We start from the raw sequence: 17,368 nt of genomic DNA, 5'->3' as shown, positions 1-17,368 counted from the left end.
AAATCTAAAACACTTATTTTAAATTGTATTAATATTTCTCAATATTTCTGTTTTTATTGTATTCTGATCAAAGAAATAATATTATAAAAAATACCTTACATAAATTACTTTCGAAAATGAAAGTAAAGATTTTACATTACTTTAAAAAATGGATGTTAAGATTTTACATTCTTACAAAATATGTGATTTTAATAAATGCTGTTCTTTTGAACTTTCTCTGCATTGAAGAATCCTACAATAAAGCATGGTGTATACAAAAATATTAAAGCAGCACAATTGTTTTCAAAATTTCGTATCAGAATTTTTCTGAAGGATCATGTAATACTCAAGACTGGAGTAATGATGCTGAAAATTCAGCTTTGCATTACAGGAATAAATAATTTTTTGCAATATATTCAAATGTAGAACAGTTCTTTTAAATTGTAATATTTCTCAGCATTTCAGTTTTTTTGTATTTTCTGATCAAATAAATGCAGCCTTGGTGAGCGAAATAATATTTTATAATAAATTTGTTTAATAATATGTAGAAAATCTTATCTTAGATCACATCAATTAGTTAAAAGTTAAGCCTTTACATTGTTACAAAAAAAATCTATTTCAATAAATGCTGTTCTTTTGAGCTTTCTCTATATCAAAGAATCCTAAAAAAGCATGGTTTGTACAGAACTATTTAGCAGCACAACTGTTTTCAATATAGCTGATCTACTGTTCTTGCCTTATCGTATTAGAATAATTTCTGCAGGATCATGTGACACTGAAGACTGGAGAAATGATGCCAAAAATTCAGTTTGCATTACAGAATAAATTACATTTTGCAATATACTTAAATCTAAAACAGTCATTTTAAATTGCAATAATATTTCTCAATATTTCAGTTTTTATTGTATTTTTTTTATCAAATAATTGCAGCCTTGGTGAGCGAAATAATATTTAATAATAATATTTTTTCAATAATACCCTAGATTGCATAACTTACTTTCATAAATGAAAGTAAAGATTTTACATTACTTCCAAAAATGAAGTAAAGATTTTACATTGTTACAAAAAAAAATCAATTTTAATAAATGCTGCTCTTTTGAACTTTATGTACATCAAAGAATGCATGGTTTGTGGCAAAAAAACATGATTTGTACAAAAAAATATTAAGCAGCACAACTGCTTCAGCATTGCTGATCTACTGTTCATTCCTTCTTATATCATATTGATTCCTGAAGGATCATGCAACTCAAAAAAGAGTGGAGTAATAATGCCGAAAATTTAGCTTTGCATTAGAGGAATAAATTACATTTTGAAAAATATATTCAAATCTAAAACAGTTATTTTAAATTGTAATAATATTTCACAATGGTTTCTGTTTTTATTATTATTATTAAAAAATGCAGCCTTTGTGAGCGAAATAATATTTTATAATAATATTCTTTCAATGATATTTAAAAAATCTTACCCTATATTGCATTAATTACTTTTAAAAATAGAGGTAAAGATTTTACATTGTTACAAAAAAATCATTTTCAATAAATGCTGCTTTTTTATAACTATTTTTGAACAAAAAGGCATGGTTTGTACAAAAATAATAAGCAGCACTACTGTTTTCAACATTGCTGATCTACTGTTCATTCCTTATAGCAGAATATATCAGTTATTTAAATTGCAATAATATTTCTGTTTTTATATATATATTTTTTTTAATCAAATAAATGCAGCCTTGGTGAGCAAAATAATATTCTTTCAATGATATTTAAAAAAAAAAAATCTTACCCTAGATTACATAAATTATCTTCAAAAATGAAAGTAAAGCTTTTACACTGTTACAAAAAAAATCAATTTCAATAAATGCTGCTTATTTAAACTTTCTCTACATGAAAGAATCCATGGTTTGCGGCAAAAAAGCATGATTTGTACAAAAATAATAAGCAGCACTACTGTTTTCAACATTGCTGATCTACTGTTCATTCCTTCTTATATCAGAATGATTTTTGAAGGATCATGTAATACTCAAGACTAAAGTAACGATGCTAAAAATTCAGCTTGCATTACCGGAATAAGTTACATTTTAAAATATATTCGAATCTAAAACAGTTATTTTAAATTGTAATAATATGTCCACAATATTACTGTTTTTATTGTATCAAATAAATGCAGCCTTGGTGAGCGACTTCTTCCAATGATCTTACCCTAACCAACCCTAAACTTTTGAAAGGTAGTGTGTAATGGCCTAAAAGTATGTAGCAGCAAATAAATTATTAATATTATTTATTTGCAATAACATTTGGACATTATACAGCCAGTAATTCATTAATAATTATAAATCCCTGCAAACTCACATACTGTATGTTACCTCAAATTTTTCACTTACAAACTTCAATTCATTACAGAATATCTCAATTTAATTAATCAATAGTAAGAGGGTCGCCCTTATTGTTGAGCCCTAACACTGAATGTGGTTTTAGTAACCTGATGATCACAAAAACATGTATTGCATGGTAAATGACCAGCTATATTTTATACATGTTCAATAAGCAAGAAGAAATGAACACTATATGTGAGCAGTGAAGTGTTAACTAACTTGATGGCATTGTAGATGTCTTCCAGCATGTCTTGATCAAAGTCATTTCCTCCATTCACACCTTTGAGATTCTTCTTGAATTGCTAGACAAATAAAACAAAACAACAAACAGGAGGAGGAAACTGATTAAAATGCCTTCATTCCATCCAATTAGAGCGACAACCTCCAACTATCACCTTTCAAATCCAATAATTGGTCTGGGTTTATTACTGCTGGTGTCACTTAATAGGTGTTAGTGTTAAGCAGGCTGGTCTAAGGCCAGCCCCAGCTCAAATAAACATGCAGACGTCCGCTGCTGAGTGATGGCGTTAGGCCACTGTTTTACTGCATACTTTCTTAATGGCAGGTAAAGCAAGGGAAACCTGAGCTCCCCCACGAGAGAGGGATGAACAGAAGGAGAAATAAACAGAGGAGTAAACAGAGGGTCTTTCCAGGACCGCATTTTCCATGGCTGGAGAGCCGGAGCAGACGCACACACGCTAGCTGACACAGAGACAAGACAGCTGGACGCGCCGTCTGCCAAAAGCCCAGTCCCGCCTCGTCTCCTGCTGCTCGCCTTTCACTTCGCCGCCGCTTATCCCCTCTGCGCTCAGGCTGAATACCTGCTGATTACCATTCCCACTGCTCCCTGTATTCCTTTACAACACCAACGATCTTTAGCAGGAAGATCTGTGTGATCATCTGTTTAAATGGATCTGGTGCTAATGCACGGAAAACTCAAGGTGTCAGTGGGTGCAGATGAAAAGATGCCAGCAGTCACAGCCACGTCTCTAAGAGTGAATCTCATGAATGCCCTGGTCACATTTAACACCAAAACAAAATAAAAAAAAAAAAAAAAAAAAAATGATATATATATAATGATTTATTATGATTTATTTTTTTATTTTGCCTGTTTTTAAGCCTATTTTTAGAACCATGAAGGCAAATTTCTAACCATTTTTTTGTATTTCCCACTATTATCATTACTGTATTACGGTAATTTTACACTTAATATTTTCTATACCTAATTATACACACTATATGTATGTATGTATATGTATATATGTATATATGTATGTATATATATATATATATATATATATATATATATATATACACACATACACACCGCACTGTTCAGAGCTTTGGGGTCTGTTTCATGTTTTTAAAAGTATTTATCATATTTTAAAAAGTCCTATGTGGTCACCAACATTATGGGGGAAAAAATTACAGAAAAACATAATATTGTAAAATATTATTACAACAGGTTTTCTATTTGAATACATTTAAAAAATGCAATTTATTCCTGTGACAAAGCTGAATTTTCAGCATCATTACTCCAGTCTTTAGTGTCACATGATCCTTCAGAAATCATTCTAATATGCAGATTTGCTAATCAAGAAACATTTATTATCCATGTTTGAAAACTGTTTTTGTGGAAATGGTGATACATTTTTTCCTAAGATAAATAGAAAGTTCAAAAGAACAGCATTTATGTGAATTTTTTTTTTAATAATTCGCTACTGTCATTTCCCCAAGTCTTTGAACAATAATGTATATGTATTTTTTCAAAATTTCAAATCAGAATTTTTTTTTTTTTTGAAAAAAACAAAACAAAATAAATTTTGATAACTAAAAAAAAAACTGAAATCTTTCAATATATATTCATATAAAATATATTTTTTTGAATTATGGTAATGTTTGCTTAACTGTCATAAAAATGTCACAATACAAAAAAAATCTTAAATAAGAAAACTTCTAATCTTTCAATAAATAAATTATAAATTAGTTTTTTTTTTTAATTATGGTAATGACAACTGGATTTTTGTATTACAGTAATGCTTGCTTAACTGTCACAATACAAAAAAATACATCTTGATAGCTAAAAAACCTCTAATCACAACATAAATTAATTTTAACAAAAAAAACCTTCTAATCTTTCCATATAAATTCTTTTTTTAAATGGTGGTAACGAGAACTGTATTTTTGTATTACAGTAACGTTTGCTTAACTGTAATGAAAATGTCACAATACAAAAAATAAATCTTGACTATATTTATATAAAATATTTTTTGTTTAAATTTTGGTTATGAAAACTGATTTTTTATTACAGTAACATTTGCTTAACTCAAAAATGTCACAATACAAAAAAAATGTTAACTAATAAAACCTCTAATCTTTCAATATAAATTTGTTTTTTTAATTATGGTAATGACAACTGGATTTTTGTATTACAGTAACATTTGCTTAACTGTCATAAAAATGTCACAACACAAAAAATAAACCTTGATAGCTAAAAAACCTACAGTAACCACATTTGTTTAAAGACGAGACACTGCAGGTGAATAGGGTAAAAAAAAAATTGTCACCTTACTTAGTTGATTGATTACATTGATAATTGCAAACATTTTTTGTATTACAAGTTTTCTAAAATGTTAGGTTTTAATATGCAAATTAGGCATTGTTTTATGAAATATTTTTGACATATTAGAGTCAAATGTTTTTACAGAGGGAATTTTGGGTCTCATTTTGTCACTCCATAATTTGGAAAATACTTAGAACAGGCAGAAAACATATACATATATATATATATATACATACATATATGTGTGTGTGTGTGTGTGTGAGTGCTACTGAAGTGGAGATTTATGGCTCAGTGTAGGAGAAAAAAACTAATTTTGAGAAAACAGCCTTTAAAAATATGGATTGTAATTGCAATCTATTGACAAAAATAGACAGTGTGTTTTGGATGTTTTCTTTCAACTAGTCTGAAAAAACACTTTATGAAAAACCAAAAAGCCCAAAATCTCAAACTTGTGCATGGTGCATGAAAAAACAGGTGTTTTCGCCTGCAGAGTCTCCCCTTGACGGTCATTAAAATGTCACAATACAAAAAAAACATATCTTAACTAAAAAAACTTTCAATATATATTCATATAAAATAATTTTTTTGAATTATGGTAATAAACTGAATTTTTGTATAACAGTAACATTTGCTTAACTGTCATTAAAATGCCACAATGCAAAAAATATATCTTGATACCTAAAAAAAAAAACTAATCCTTCAATATATATTCATATAAAATATATTTTTTTGAATTATGGTAATGAAACCTGAATTTTTGTATTACAGTAACATTTGCTTAACTGTCATTAAAATGCCACAATGCAAAAAAATTAATCTTAACTAATAAAACCTCTAATCTTTCAATATAAATTCGTTTTTTTTTTTTATTATGGTAATGACAACAGGATTTTTGTATTATAATAACAACGTTTGCATAACTGTCATAAAAATGTCACAACACAAAAAATAAACCTTGATAGCTAAAAATCCTACAGTAACAACGGTTGTTAAAGGCGAGACACTGCAGGTTAATAGAGTAAAAAAAAAACACTAACAGTTATCACCTTACTTACCCCTTTGATTGATTACATTGATAATTGCAAACATTTTTTGTACTTCAAGTTTTTTTAAATGTTAGGGTTAAATATGCAAATTAAGCATTATTTAATGAAATATGCGCTAATTTGCATGCATTTCTAGTACAAAAATCTAAACACTGGATGAAGTCGGTTTAAAATTATTTTTATTTATTTTTTTTACAGTTTTTTGGGGGGAATAAAATGTATAAAATCAAGCAAATTATATACAAACAAATCCCTCTGTAAAACCTTCTGGATACAGAAAAGAATAAAAACGTAAAGTTTTGTGTCTGTAAGTGCTACTGAAGTGGAGATTTATGGCTCAGCGTAGGAGATAAAAATCATTTTGAGAAAACGGCCTTTAAAAATATGTATTGTAATTGAAATCTATTGAAACAAATAAATAAAGTGCTATAAAAGAAACACTTAATGGTGTCTTTTGGATGTTTTCTTTCCACTAGTCTGAAAAAACACTTTATAAAAAGCCCAAAATCTTAAACTTGTGCATGGTGCATGAAAAAACAGTATTTTTGCCTGCAGCGTCTCCCTTAACGGTCATAAAAATGTCACAATACAAAAAGAAAAAAATCTTAATAACTAAAAAAACTCAAATCTGTCAATATTAATTTATTTTTTTGTTGTTGAATAATGGTAATGACAACTGGATTTTTGTATTACAGTAACAACGTTTGCTTAATACAAAAACAATAAATCTTTATAACTAAAAACAACTCTAATCTTTCAATATAAATTCATATCTGATTATTTCTTTTTGATTTTAGTGTAAAATCTGACTTTTTATTGGGTCTCGTGAGATTCACCAGTAGTTGCTTATTGTATCTCTTATTGTTATACAATTGAGAATTAGAAAACTTCAGGTTTGGTAGAGCATGACAGATAAACGCTAAAGTGTAATATAAGTCAACAAATAGCAAAAATTGAAAATCTTTCTTTAGACGATGCAAGCAAAGTCATTAATGTTTGTAAATGTGTGACTGCTATGGCTGACATCTTTGTTTTTTTTTTTTATACGAGCTCAAACCTCTCAAATCGAGGCCAGTTGTTTGAAGCGCTTAAAAGTGAGACACGGCTACATAACAGTAATCTGCATGTGTGGCAAAATCTAGACAGATGGTTTCATAACATACTTAGACAAATAACACGTAATGCACTTATCTTCTACAGTTAAGTCATAGAGCTGAAACTGATCTCTCAGAAATGGCCCTGAACATGTGAACGACTTCTGGATGTTCCCGTCGTAAACAGGACACAAGTGTGGCTCACCTCCAACGTCATGGGGATGTTCTGCTTGCGAACGTTATGGTTGTGCTGATCGGTGTTTAGCATGATGACTGCGTAAGCCAGGGCGAAGCCAGCGTCGTTTAACTGGAAGGGATTACCGTTCACTTTCTGCACACAAAAGAACAAGGCCATACAATTGACTGCGAGCGCAGTGTAAGAATAGCATCATCAAATCACCTAATATGTACGCTCATCTTTACAGGGGCGTTTTGAAAATCATTCGCCACTAGAAAAATATAAAAGGGCACAGTAATTCCTCCGGGATCTCCTACTAGTGTAAATGTCAGACACTGAATCCATTCCGGTTTCGATACATCGCCGCTTCGGGGAGGGCACAACCCCCATGTCTATGTGGCATAATCACATGAGCTCATCCGTAGTGATTGAGAACGGCACCTAAGAAAAGAAATTTCTACGAATACTTTCCAGGTCAGACACAGAGGGCTGCCGTTAATACACACTAAGCGAGCGTGTTCGAAATGTCCTCGGATCGTGAGCCGCTTTCTGCAGGCCAGATGGATGTGTCTCACTTCCCGGTGCAACATTTTCCTCCTCCCCGATTACCTGCGTGACTAACGACCCCGTCCGTGATCCCGAGCGAACCCTAATTACCTGATGATGGGGCCAGTTGGCGGTTGGGATTGCCTTGGAGTGTGGTAATGGAAGAACTGTAAGAATGCTTGTGTCTGTGACTGCAGCGAACCTACAACCTATTTAAAGAGTATATATGTGTGTGTTCCCGCTCGAGTGTATGTATTTATATTCGTGTGAGTCCCTGCCAGTCCGTGCTTGTGTGTGTGTGGCAGCTGACTTACTTGCCAGTTGTCAGTGAAGGTTTCCAAGAGCCGATGAATGACAGGCGCTTCGCCAGGAAGACGGAATGCCTCCAGATACAAGCGGAGCGCCTCGTCTATGCGCAGGCCCTGGAAGGTGAACGTGCTGAGGAAGAGATAGAGAGATGGCCTTAAAATAACTTGAAGGTATAATTATCTCAGACTCCATACTGACAGTCACTTTGAGCATGATAGTAAGCTTAGAGAGAATAACATCTATAGCTAAAGGATCATATCCAATTTTCAGGCCTTAGACTGAACAAGAAGTCGGAAAAACAAGTTAATGGCCCTACCAGCTCTAATAACTCTATTTGTTGTTATTATTTTATTTTTTTAGGAGCATTAAACATTTTATACACACACACACACACACACACACACACACACACACATATACAGTCAAACCAAAAATTATTCAGACACCAGATATAATTTTTGATATTTCTTTACTACTGGGTGCAGGACACTATAGCTCATTTATGCAAGTAAGTATAGCATAATTAAGTAAACTGTGACATATACCCAAAAATTCTAGCAAAATTAAAAATAGGATTTGACACTTTGACCTGATCATCTTTTGTTACATACCTTTCTATCAAAGCTATCTTACATTATCTAAATAAATTTGTTCTGACACAGTCAGAACTCAACTCTTGAGTTCTTGTCATATTATTACCATTTTCTAAACTACAGCAAATAAACTGATAATCTGAGAAATTTTGAAGGTGTCTGAATGAATTTTTGTTTAACTTTAATTCATTTGTGATTATCAAAATGAATTAGTTCTGACACAGTTTAACTCTTGAGTTCTTGTCATATTTTATTACAGTTTTCTAAACTATATCAAATAAACTGTGATAATGTGAGAACTACAGCAAATAAACTGATAATGTGAGACATTTTGAAAGTATCTGAATCAATTTTTGTTTGGCTGTAATTCATGTGATTATCAAAATGAATTAGTTCTGACACAGTTTAACTCTTGAGTTCTTGTCATTTTATTACCATTTTCTAAACTACAGCAAATAAACTGTGATAATTTGAGAACTACAGCAAATAAACTGATAATCTGAGAAATTTTGAAGGTGTCTGAATGAATTTTTGTTTAACTTTAATTCATTTGTGATTATCAAAATGAATTAGCTCTGACACAGTTTAACTCGAGTTCTTGTCATTTTATTACCATTTTCTAAACTACAGCAAATAAACTAATAATGTGAGAAATCTTGAAGGTGTCTGAATGAATTTTGGTTTGACTAATTCATTTTTGATTAACCAGATGAATGTGTTCTGACACAGTTTAACACTCGAGTTAATAATATTTTATTATCATTTACTAAACTATAGCGAATAAACTGATAATGTGAGAAATGTCTGAATAATTTCTGGTTTCACTGCATACACTTACGATGTTACCAAAAAAGCCTAAATTAAATCTGTTCATCACATAAAACATTCTCTTTTAAGATGTCTTAATGAAGTTTTAGAAGCTTGAAAGTTTGGTTGCATGAACTTTCAGTGGAAAGACAGAAATTTCTCAGGTTTCAATACAAATACCGTCATTTGTGTTTTGAGGACAAAAAAGTCTTTGGTTTAAAACGACATGAAGGTGAGGTTCTTTTTGTTTTTTTTTAAGGGTGAGATTTTTGGTAAACTATGCCTTTAAATAAATCCTATAAGAGGGGTTTTCAGCAGTTCTTCTCACTTGTTTTTCAACACTATAATAGAGTACATCTTCCACATTTTATTCCACATTATTATAAGAAATTGGAGCAAAATCAATTATTCTTAAAGTAATCCTGAAACGGGTTTCATTGCTTTTTAAACAGAATAGCGTTAATTTCATTAACGAAAGCTGAGACAAAAAAATGTTCGTTGACAAGCTATTTTCCTATGATCAAAGCCAAACAATGTCAAGATGACAACATAGTCAATAAAAATGATAACTGTGATTGTAGCAACATGCAGTTTCATTGCATTTTAAACAGAACAGCGTTCGTTTCCTTAACGAAAACTACAACAAAAAAATTTGTTGACAAGCTGTTTTCCTATGACTGAAACGAAATAATGTCATAACAACAAGGTCAATAAATGATAACTGTGACTATATCAACATGCAATATCGTTGATTTTTTGGAGAGACAAAATGTTATTTCGGGCTGCTTTCGGTGTCTCTACTTTGAGCTTTCACGTGTTAAAAAGTTAAATCCCCAAATCAGAGCTTCTCCGCTGGTTAATTTTTGCAATCTGGCAATGACGTACACATGCTCACTCTTTATTATACAAGTGTCAATGATAATTTGAAAACACAGACAAACAAGTAAGCTGGAGTTTAGTGATCACCATGTAAGATATTTGGCTTAAGCGAAAGTGTCACAGCCTGTCCGCGTCGTAAGATCTTGACTATTTTGTCTGCGATTGTAGGTGCTGAAACAATGCACTTACTCAACCACCGTTGTTTAATAGAGAAACATTATCGCAATTTGAAATCTATTGGAATTACTATGAGAAATTTCATTGTTCACATATTTTTGTTGCTTTTTATCAGTTTTCATAATGTAGACAAAAAGAGTCTTAGTCTTTGATATTTTATAGTGATACGATAAGATAATATTGCAATATGAAGTCCACTATACAACATTTATTGTGATATTTAAACAACAAAAAAAGACAAATGAAAATTTTTGTACATTTTAAAGTTAAATTCTTCTATCTAATGCAGAGTTCAAAATTAAGAGCTCCAACCCATGTTCCTTGAATTGACTTGTACCTGAACTTTAAACCCTTTTTTAGTTGTGATATACTGTTTCAGTCTACATTACATTTACACTAATGTGCTTTAGAAGCCAAACAAATTAGAATATAATAATAATAATATTAGATTATTATTTATATTGTTATTCCTATGACACGAATAGCCATATATTGCAAAACAATTGCACTGTATGAAAATGCATATTTAATAGGTGTATTATTTATTTATATTTTGCTTTACACTACATTAGAGAAGTTACAATATTTTTTTCCTAATTCAACACTTGAAAGATATATTTAGAATTTGGACTGCAGAAATGTTACCCATTTAAACTGCTAGCTGTCAGCAATTCATACTGCACTTTTACTGATAATAAATCAGCAACCAGGTGAGGGGAAAAAATGTGTATGAGTCTGTATGATTTGTGCTTATTGGTGAAAGTGTAATATCTGAAATGTACAAAATACATTTCTCAAAATGCAACAATCATCGCAATTATAATTTTGAGCAAAATCTATTATAACTATTTTAACAGCCTGACGAAAATGCGACTAAGTTTTCAATGACTAAAACTAGATTAAAAATGGTCAGACATGCTCTTGACTAAACAAAAACAGGACAAGGTTGACAAAATATGATAACTAAAAAGTACGATTGAAACGAGACAAAGACTAAGACTAAATAAAAAATGGCAGGAGTAACCAACATCACCAACTAAGCTTAGAGTTGGCAATATGCAGCTAGCCTAACCCTCGTACCAAAAAACAAACTATAAAAAGGAGGTTTACTTGACAAAGCTGTCGAGCAGGTCAGGGTTCTTGCGGTCGCTGATAAACTCTCCAATCATCTTCTTGTCCAGGCGAGGGTTTTCTCTCAGCCACTGGGCCACCTCATTATTGTCTATGGGGCTGCTGAGCAGGCCTTTCTCCTGCAGGATCTGAATGCCCTTCTTGGGCTTCTGATTGAACTGCTCTGTACCCGTGATCAGAAGCTTCAAAGTACAAAGTAAAAATATCATTTAAGTACAAACTTGAAGGTTTTAATATTCACAAATGCAATAAAAGCAAATAACCGCACACGAACGGCTCACCTTCTTCTTGTTCTTGATCTCTAAAAGTTCCTGAGAGTCTGGAAGACAGCTGGTGAAACGCTGAGGCTTCTTCAAGCTCTTCTTCTCTGCTGGATTAAGACAAAGCAGCATTTGATTACTCTAAATCCCTGAATGTTTATTGCAATTCAGTAAGTATTTTGTCAAGTAGTTGTTTGTTGCATTTCACAGTCAGTAAAGTACCCGTGTCTGTCTCCTCCTGGTCCTGTCTACCTAATCTCATCTTCTCTGCCATCAAATGACCGCTGGTGGGAGGACAGGCATTCCTCGACTCTGACACCACAGCATTCTGCCCATTAGAATTAGGTACAGATTTGCCAGTCTCTGTATGCACCAAACGAAAGAAGAGAAACAAAAAAAGCTCCTTTACTTAGTTTTATTACAATAGTTTTGTCTGCCATCCTGGGATTCTTGATCCTGCCCACCTGTTGTTGAATCGGTGATCGTATTGTCTGAACTGTCTCCTTCTACTGTTGTTGATTCTGACTGGTCCTGCTGTGCAGCATTGTTGAGCACTTTGGCCTGACAATGAGCCTCTGTACTGTCAATCACTGTCAGCAGGGCTTCAAGTGACAGGAGATGGGTTGTGTAGAGCTGCCCAGACACTGGGAAGGCATTCTGCAGTACAAAAACACAATTGATCAACATAACTTCAAGGGATAATTCTGTCATTAATTACTCACCCTTATGTTGTTCCAAACCTATAAGATCTTCATTGTTCGGAACAAAAATGTAGATATTTTTGATGAAACCCAAGAGCTCTCTGACAATTATCAATGTTCTTGCTTATCTTTCTGGGCCTTAAACGTGGTAGTACCCTTGCTGCCTGTGGCGGGTCAGAGAGCTTTTGGATTTCATTAAAAATATCTTAATTTGTGTTCTGAAGATGAACAAAGGTTCTTACGGGTTTGGAACAACATGGGGGTGAGTAACTAATGACATACTAACTAACCCTTTCATAACAATATCAGAAACATTCAGGAATTTCTATTAGAGATCAAATCTGCTATTAAAAAAAATGATGGTACTAATAAAAATAAATATAAAAGAAATGAGCATAGTGAATTTTGCTGAAGCATGTGGATTAATGCTTGTAAAATGTGCTTCAAAACATTTGAAAAATGAAAACTGGCAACTCAATTATCAATTATCATCTACTGAAAAAATAAAATAAAAATGATTTCACCGAATTAAAAAGCAACATTTCTCATTGAAACTGATATAGCTTTATGTATTAAAATGACTAAAACTGAAATAAAATTTCATAAAAACTGTATAGTTATATTTTTTAAAATATATTTAAAAATGTTGATATTTGTACAATAATTATTAAAAACACAAAATAAAATTACAAAACAAAAATGAAAATGAACATAGAAAATACAGAAAATGTATTATTATTTATTTATTTATAGTTGGTAGTCTCAATGATATTCAAATAACGCTGATACAAACCAAACCAAGTGTATTTTCAACAGTTAAAACATTCAGTCTATAATAGTGCAATTATGTGAATTAATTATTATTTTTTTTTATTTATGTAATACTTTGTGAAGTTTTTTTTTTTTTAAGTTAACGTAATTAAAGGAATAGTTCACCAAAAAAAAAAAAAAAATCTGTCATTAATCACTCACCCTCATGCCATTCCAAACCCGTAAGACCTTTGTTCATCTTCAAAGACACAAATTAAGATATTTTTGATTACCTTTCTGACCCTCCATAGATAGCAAGGGTACTGTCATGGTCAAGGCACAGAAACATAATTAGGGTGACGAGGAAGATAAGAATTGTTGCTATCTTTGTTTTCCTTGCACACTAAAAGTATTCTTGTAGCTTCGTAAAATTACGGCTGCGTTTCTGTGCCTTGACCATGGTAAGACCCTTGCTGTCTATGGAGGGTCAGAAAGCTCTTGGACTTCATCAAAAATATCTTCATTTGTGTTCCGAAGATGAACAAAGGTCTTTCAGGTTTGGAACGACATGAGGATGAGTAATTGATGACACAATTTTCTTTTTGGGTGAACTATCCCTTAAAGCTTTGCATAACTAGAGACACCAAATGGCATCCAACGACTAATTTCAAACTCTAGATCCATTTCCTTCTCATTAGTTAGCAAGCAGATGGAGTTGGAGTCGCTCACCTTAGAGAGCAGTTTGGTGAGATCCTCAAACAGGTTGGAGCAGTAAAAGTCACAGTCGTAGTTTATGTAGAGCTCTGTGACAAAACTGGGGATCCTCCAGAGCTGTACAATGGCCTCAAGGGCCATCTCCTTCATCTCATAGGGCATTTTAGGGTTCTCTGAGGTAATGATGTCCATTAGCTTCTTCAGGTACATCTATGGAAACAAACAAACAGTGACTTCCTGCTGCATCAGAGATGGCTTATATCTCACCACAGGAAGATCATCAGTCAGTCACGTACCTCAAGCTGAAACTTCAGATGTTCTCGCATACTTTCAAAGAGAAGAAAGCATACACGTATAGAGGCGGCGTACAGATTCATACGGTCCACGCCTAACAACTACAAAAACAGACATGGAGAATATTTACTACAGCTGAAAACATCAGAGAAACGCATGAGGTTGATTAGAGAAGAACAAAGTTGCACCTGTATGAGGTGCCTACAGAGCTCATCTTTGACAAGACAGAGCAAAGACTGGTAAGGGGAGATGTGTGCGGCTTCTAGGGCCACGTTTAACAGCTGGAGGCCCATGTGCATCATCACATCCGAGTTATGGCGGTCATGTGGGTTGGTGAGAGAGATGAGGAACCGGAAGAGCTCTCTCAGGCACGGGAGACCGTACGGGATGAGAGCAGCACCTAGAGAAACACAATGCAATGGTGTGAAGTCATACTATTGACGTTGGGGTCTTTGATGTAATTTTGGAAACACTATTCCTCTTACCCTCTTTCTGGGTGGACTGTGTAAAGCGCACTCCTCTTGGGTTCACGTAGTCCATGTCGTGAACCGATGCTGAATCTGACTGGTCAGCCAACAAGTCTCGGTCCTCCAGGACTTCAGGAATGGACTCCACTGAGGCTGACTGGGCACGCTCCACTTCTCTGCCATCCTAATGACACAGTATACACCATACCTTCAAGCTCTGAACACTTTCACTTGGATAGTTTATTGATGGTCTGAGGGATACCTGTGATTCCAGTCTGCCTGGGTCACCGGAGGGTGTCATGGGAGTGGTGGCTGTTGAGCTGCTCTGCTCCAGGTCTGTGAGATCTTCCTTTGATGTGGTTTTAGAGCCGCCGTCTAAGCCACTGTCAGTGGTGGGGCTGGAGATGGACGAAGCTGCACTGTCTGAACCAGGAAGAGCAGAAGAACCACTGTGCTGCTCTATGAAAGGAACTCCACCTGAAGTAGACACACTAGCATTAGAACATGCTATTCTTCTTTTTGTTTTGTTTTGTTTTTTTACATTGTATTTATGGACTTTTTTTTATCCCTTTATTGGATAAGACAGTAGAGAGCAGAAAGGAAAGTATTGGGGGGGAGAGAGGGCAGGATCGGAAAAAGGACCTCAAAACAGAATCAAACTCAGGTTGCCGTGAAGACAATTGCACCACAAGGCTACCAGCGTTGATTCATTCATTGATTCATTGAACTGATTCAACTATTTCTTCGACTCACTGCTCAAAAAATCAGCCGAAATATCTGTGTGAAATTTTTCATATAATGAAAAAAATAATAGGTAATTTCTCATTTAATTTGGTTCAACATGATGTACTGAAAATAATAATAATAAAAAGTTATGTATAATTTTAGATAATTTACACAATAATTCATAAAAATCGCAAAAACTGTAAAATTTTACTAAAAATGTACAGTAAAATATCTTTGAGATTACTATATATAATAGTAGTCTCAATGATATTAAAACACTTTTCAAAAAGGTAGTTACTGCATTAACTAACATTAACAATGAGAAAGACATTTGTTACTGGATTTATTAATCTTTGTTAATAGGTAATAAAAATACAGCAGTTCATTGTTAGTTGATGTTAGCTCAGACACATTAAATAATATTAACATGTTGACAATATTAATATTAACAATGTTGATATTAACATTAACAAAGATTAATACATGCTTTAGAAATATTTTTCATTATTTGTTCATGTTAACTAATGTAGGTAAAGAGACGGTTCACCCAAAATTAAAAATACTGTCATTAATAATACTCACCTCATTTCTTCGAATTACCATGTTCAAGGCGCAGAAAGGTAGAAAATACATTGTTAAAACAGTCCATGTGACATCAGTGATTAAACTGTAATTTTATGAAGCTGCAAGAATTACTTTTTGTGTGCAAAGAAAACAGAAATAATGTCACATGGACTTTTTTAACAATGCTCTTTGAGGCTTTCTGAGCCTTGAACATTTTAGTTGTGTTTCTGTCTATACAGGGTCAGAAAGCTCTCAGATTTCATCAAAGATGAACGATGGTCTTCCAGGTTTGGAGGGACATGAGGGTGAGTGATAATGACAGAATTTTTATTTTTGGATGAACTATCACTTTACAATACTGCTCCATTTGTTAACATTAGTTAAAGTGCTTACCAAGGTTTCTATTTCAAATAAACATTTTTATTTTTAACATATTTTAAACTATAATAATATTTTACAATATTACTGTAAATGTGATCAAGTAAATGCAGCCTTGGAGAATGATGATTCGTTCAAAAACATTGAGCAATCCTAAAATTTTGATTAGCAGTGTAAATGGCAATGGCCTAAACCCCCAAATTGAATCTAATTGATTTGTTCTCTTCAGTATACCTGAAAGGTTGTTGGTGAGGGAACTGGACTGGCCTGGATCCATCTGTCCTGAGGGACTGCGTACCATGTGACGAGGGGGGCGGGGAGAACGCTTCTGTTTCTTCCACTTGGACGACTCGCTCATTCCCCCGGCTCTCATCTTTAGCTTCAAAACAAACACAGACTTGTTAAATCAAGCCAAACGCTGCAGTTCACTGCACAAAGAACCACACAGGAGAGCAAGACAAAAACAAAATCTCATGACACCTCGAATGACCATAAAAAACAATGCCAACACTCAAAAAGATGCATAAACATACACAGTCGTGTCATTTTGTCAAAAAACTCTTGGGTCTGTTTGTATGCTGAGGTGATTGTGTTCACTTTTATCAGTATATAAACAAGTCAGCAAAACAAATCTGATTCTGAATATTATCTGTATAGGGATAAGAGGCAAAAGAAATGTAATTATTTTGGTACCAGTTACTTAATCGCACAAGGTTTCTTTTATTATTTTTGAAGAAGCATCTATGACAGTAGTTTATACACAGAATAGCAGAACAGAATAATGTAATTCTAGAGAAAGATTGGTTTTTTTGGCCAATTCTAAAGTAAAAATGTTGTGAGAGCA

The 17,368-nt window shown here is 33.2% G+C and overlaps 1 protein-coding gene across 4 annotated transcripts in view; it reads right to left on the bottom strand.

Annotated features, from left to right (window-relative positions):
- gbf1 (golgi brefeldin A resistant guanine nucleotide exchange factor 1) overlaps nt 1–17,368 on the bottom strand; it is a 119,376-nt gene that overhangs the window by 17,985 nt on the left and 84,023 nt on the right. For 3 of the 4 annotated variants that reach the window (XM_073834205.1, XM_073834202.1, XM_073834204.1), the window contains 13 exons: nt 16,759–16,903; nt 15,119–15,333; nt 14,875–15,040; nt 14,578–14,789; nt 14,392–14,490; nt 14,111–14,305; nt 12,395–12,587; nt 12,153–12,293; nt 11,952–12,040; nt 11,650–11,852; nt 8,089–8,212; nt 7,256–7,381; nt 2,567–2,649 (listed from right to left, as the gene is read on the bottom strand). In XM_073834205.1, coding sequence (XP_073690306.1) covers nt 2,567–2,649; nt 7,256–7,381; nt 8,089–8,212; nt 11,650–11,852; nt 11,952–12,040; nt 12,153–12,293; nt 12,395–12,587; nt 14,111–14,305; nt 14,392–14,490; nt 14,578–14,789; nt 14,875–15,040; nt 15,119–15,333; nt 16,759–16,903 — 1,991 coding nt within the window. The remainder of the gene's footprint in view (nt 1–2,566; nt 2,650–7,255; nt 7,382–8,088; nt 8,213–11,649; nt 11,853–11,951; nt 12,041–12,152; nt 12,294–12,394; nt 12,588–14,110; nt 14,306–14,391; nt 14,491–14,577; nt 14,790–14,874; nt 15,041–15,118; nt 15,334–16,758; nt 16,904–17,368) is intronic. The other variant, XM_073834203.1, reaches the window with a different exon arrangement.

Source organism: Garra rufa, chromosome 2 (assembly GCF_049309525.1).
Source record: "Garra rufa chromosome 2, GarRuf1.0, whole genome shotgun sequence".
Taxonomy (NCBI): Eukaryota; Metazoa; Chordata; class Actinopteri; order Cypriniformes; family Cyprinidae; genus Garra; species Garra rufa.
This window is presented reverse-complemented; position numbering and strand designations above follow the sequence as displayed.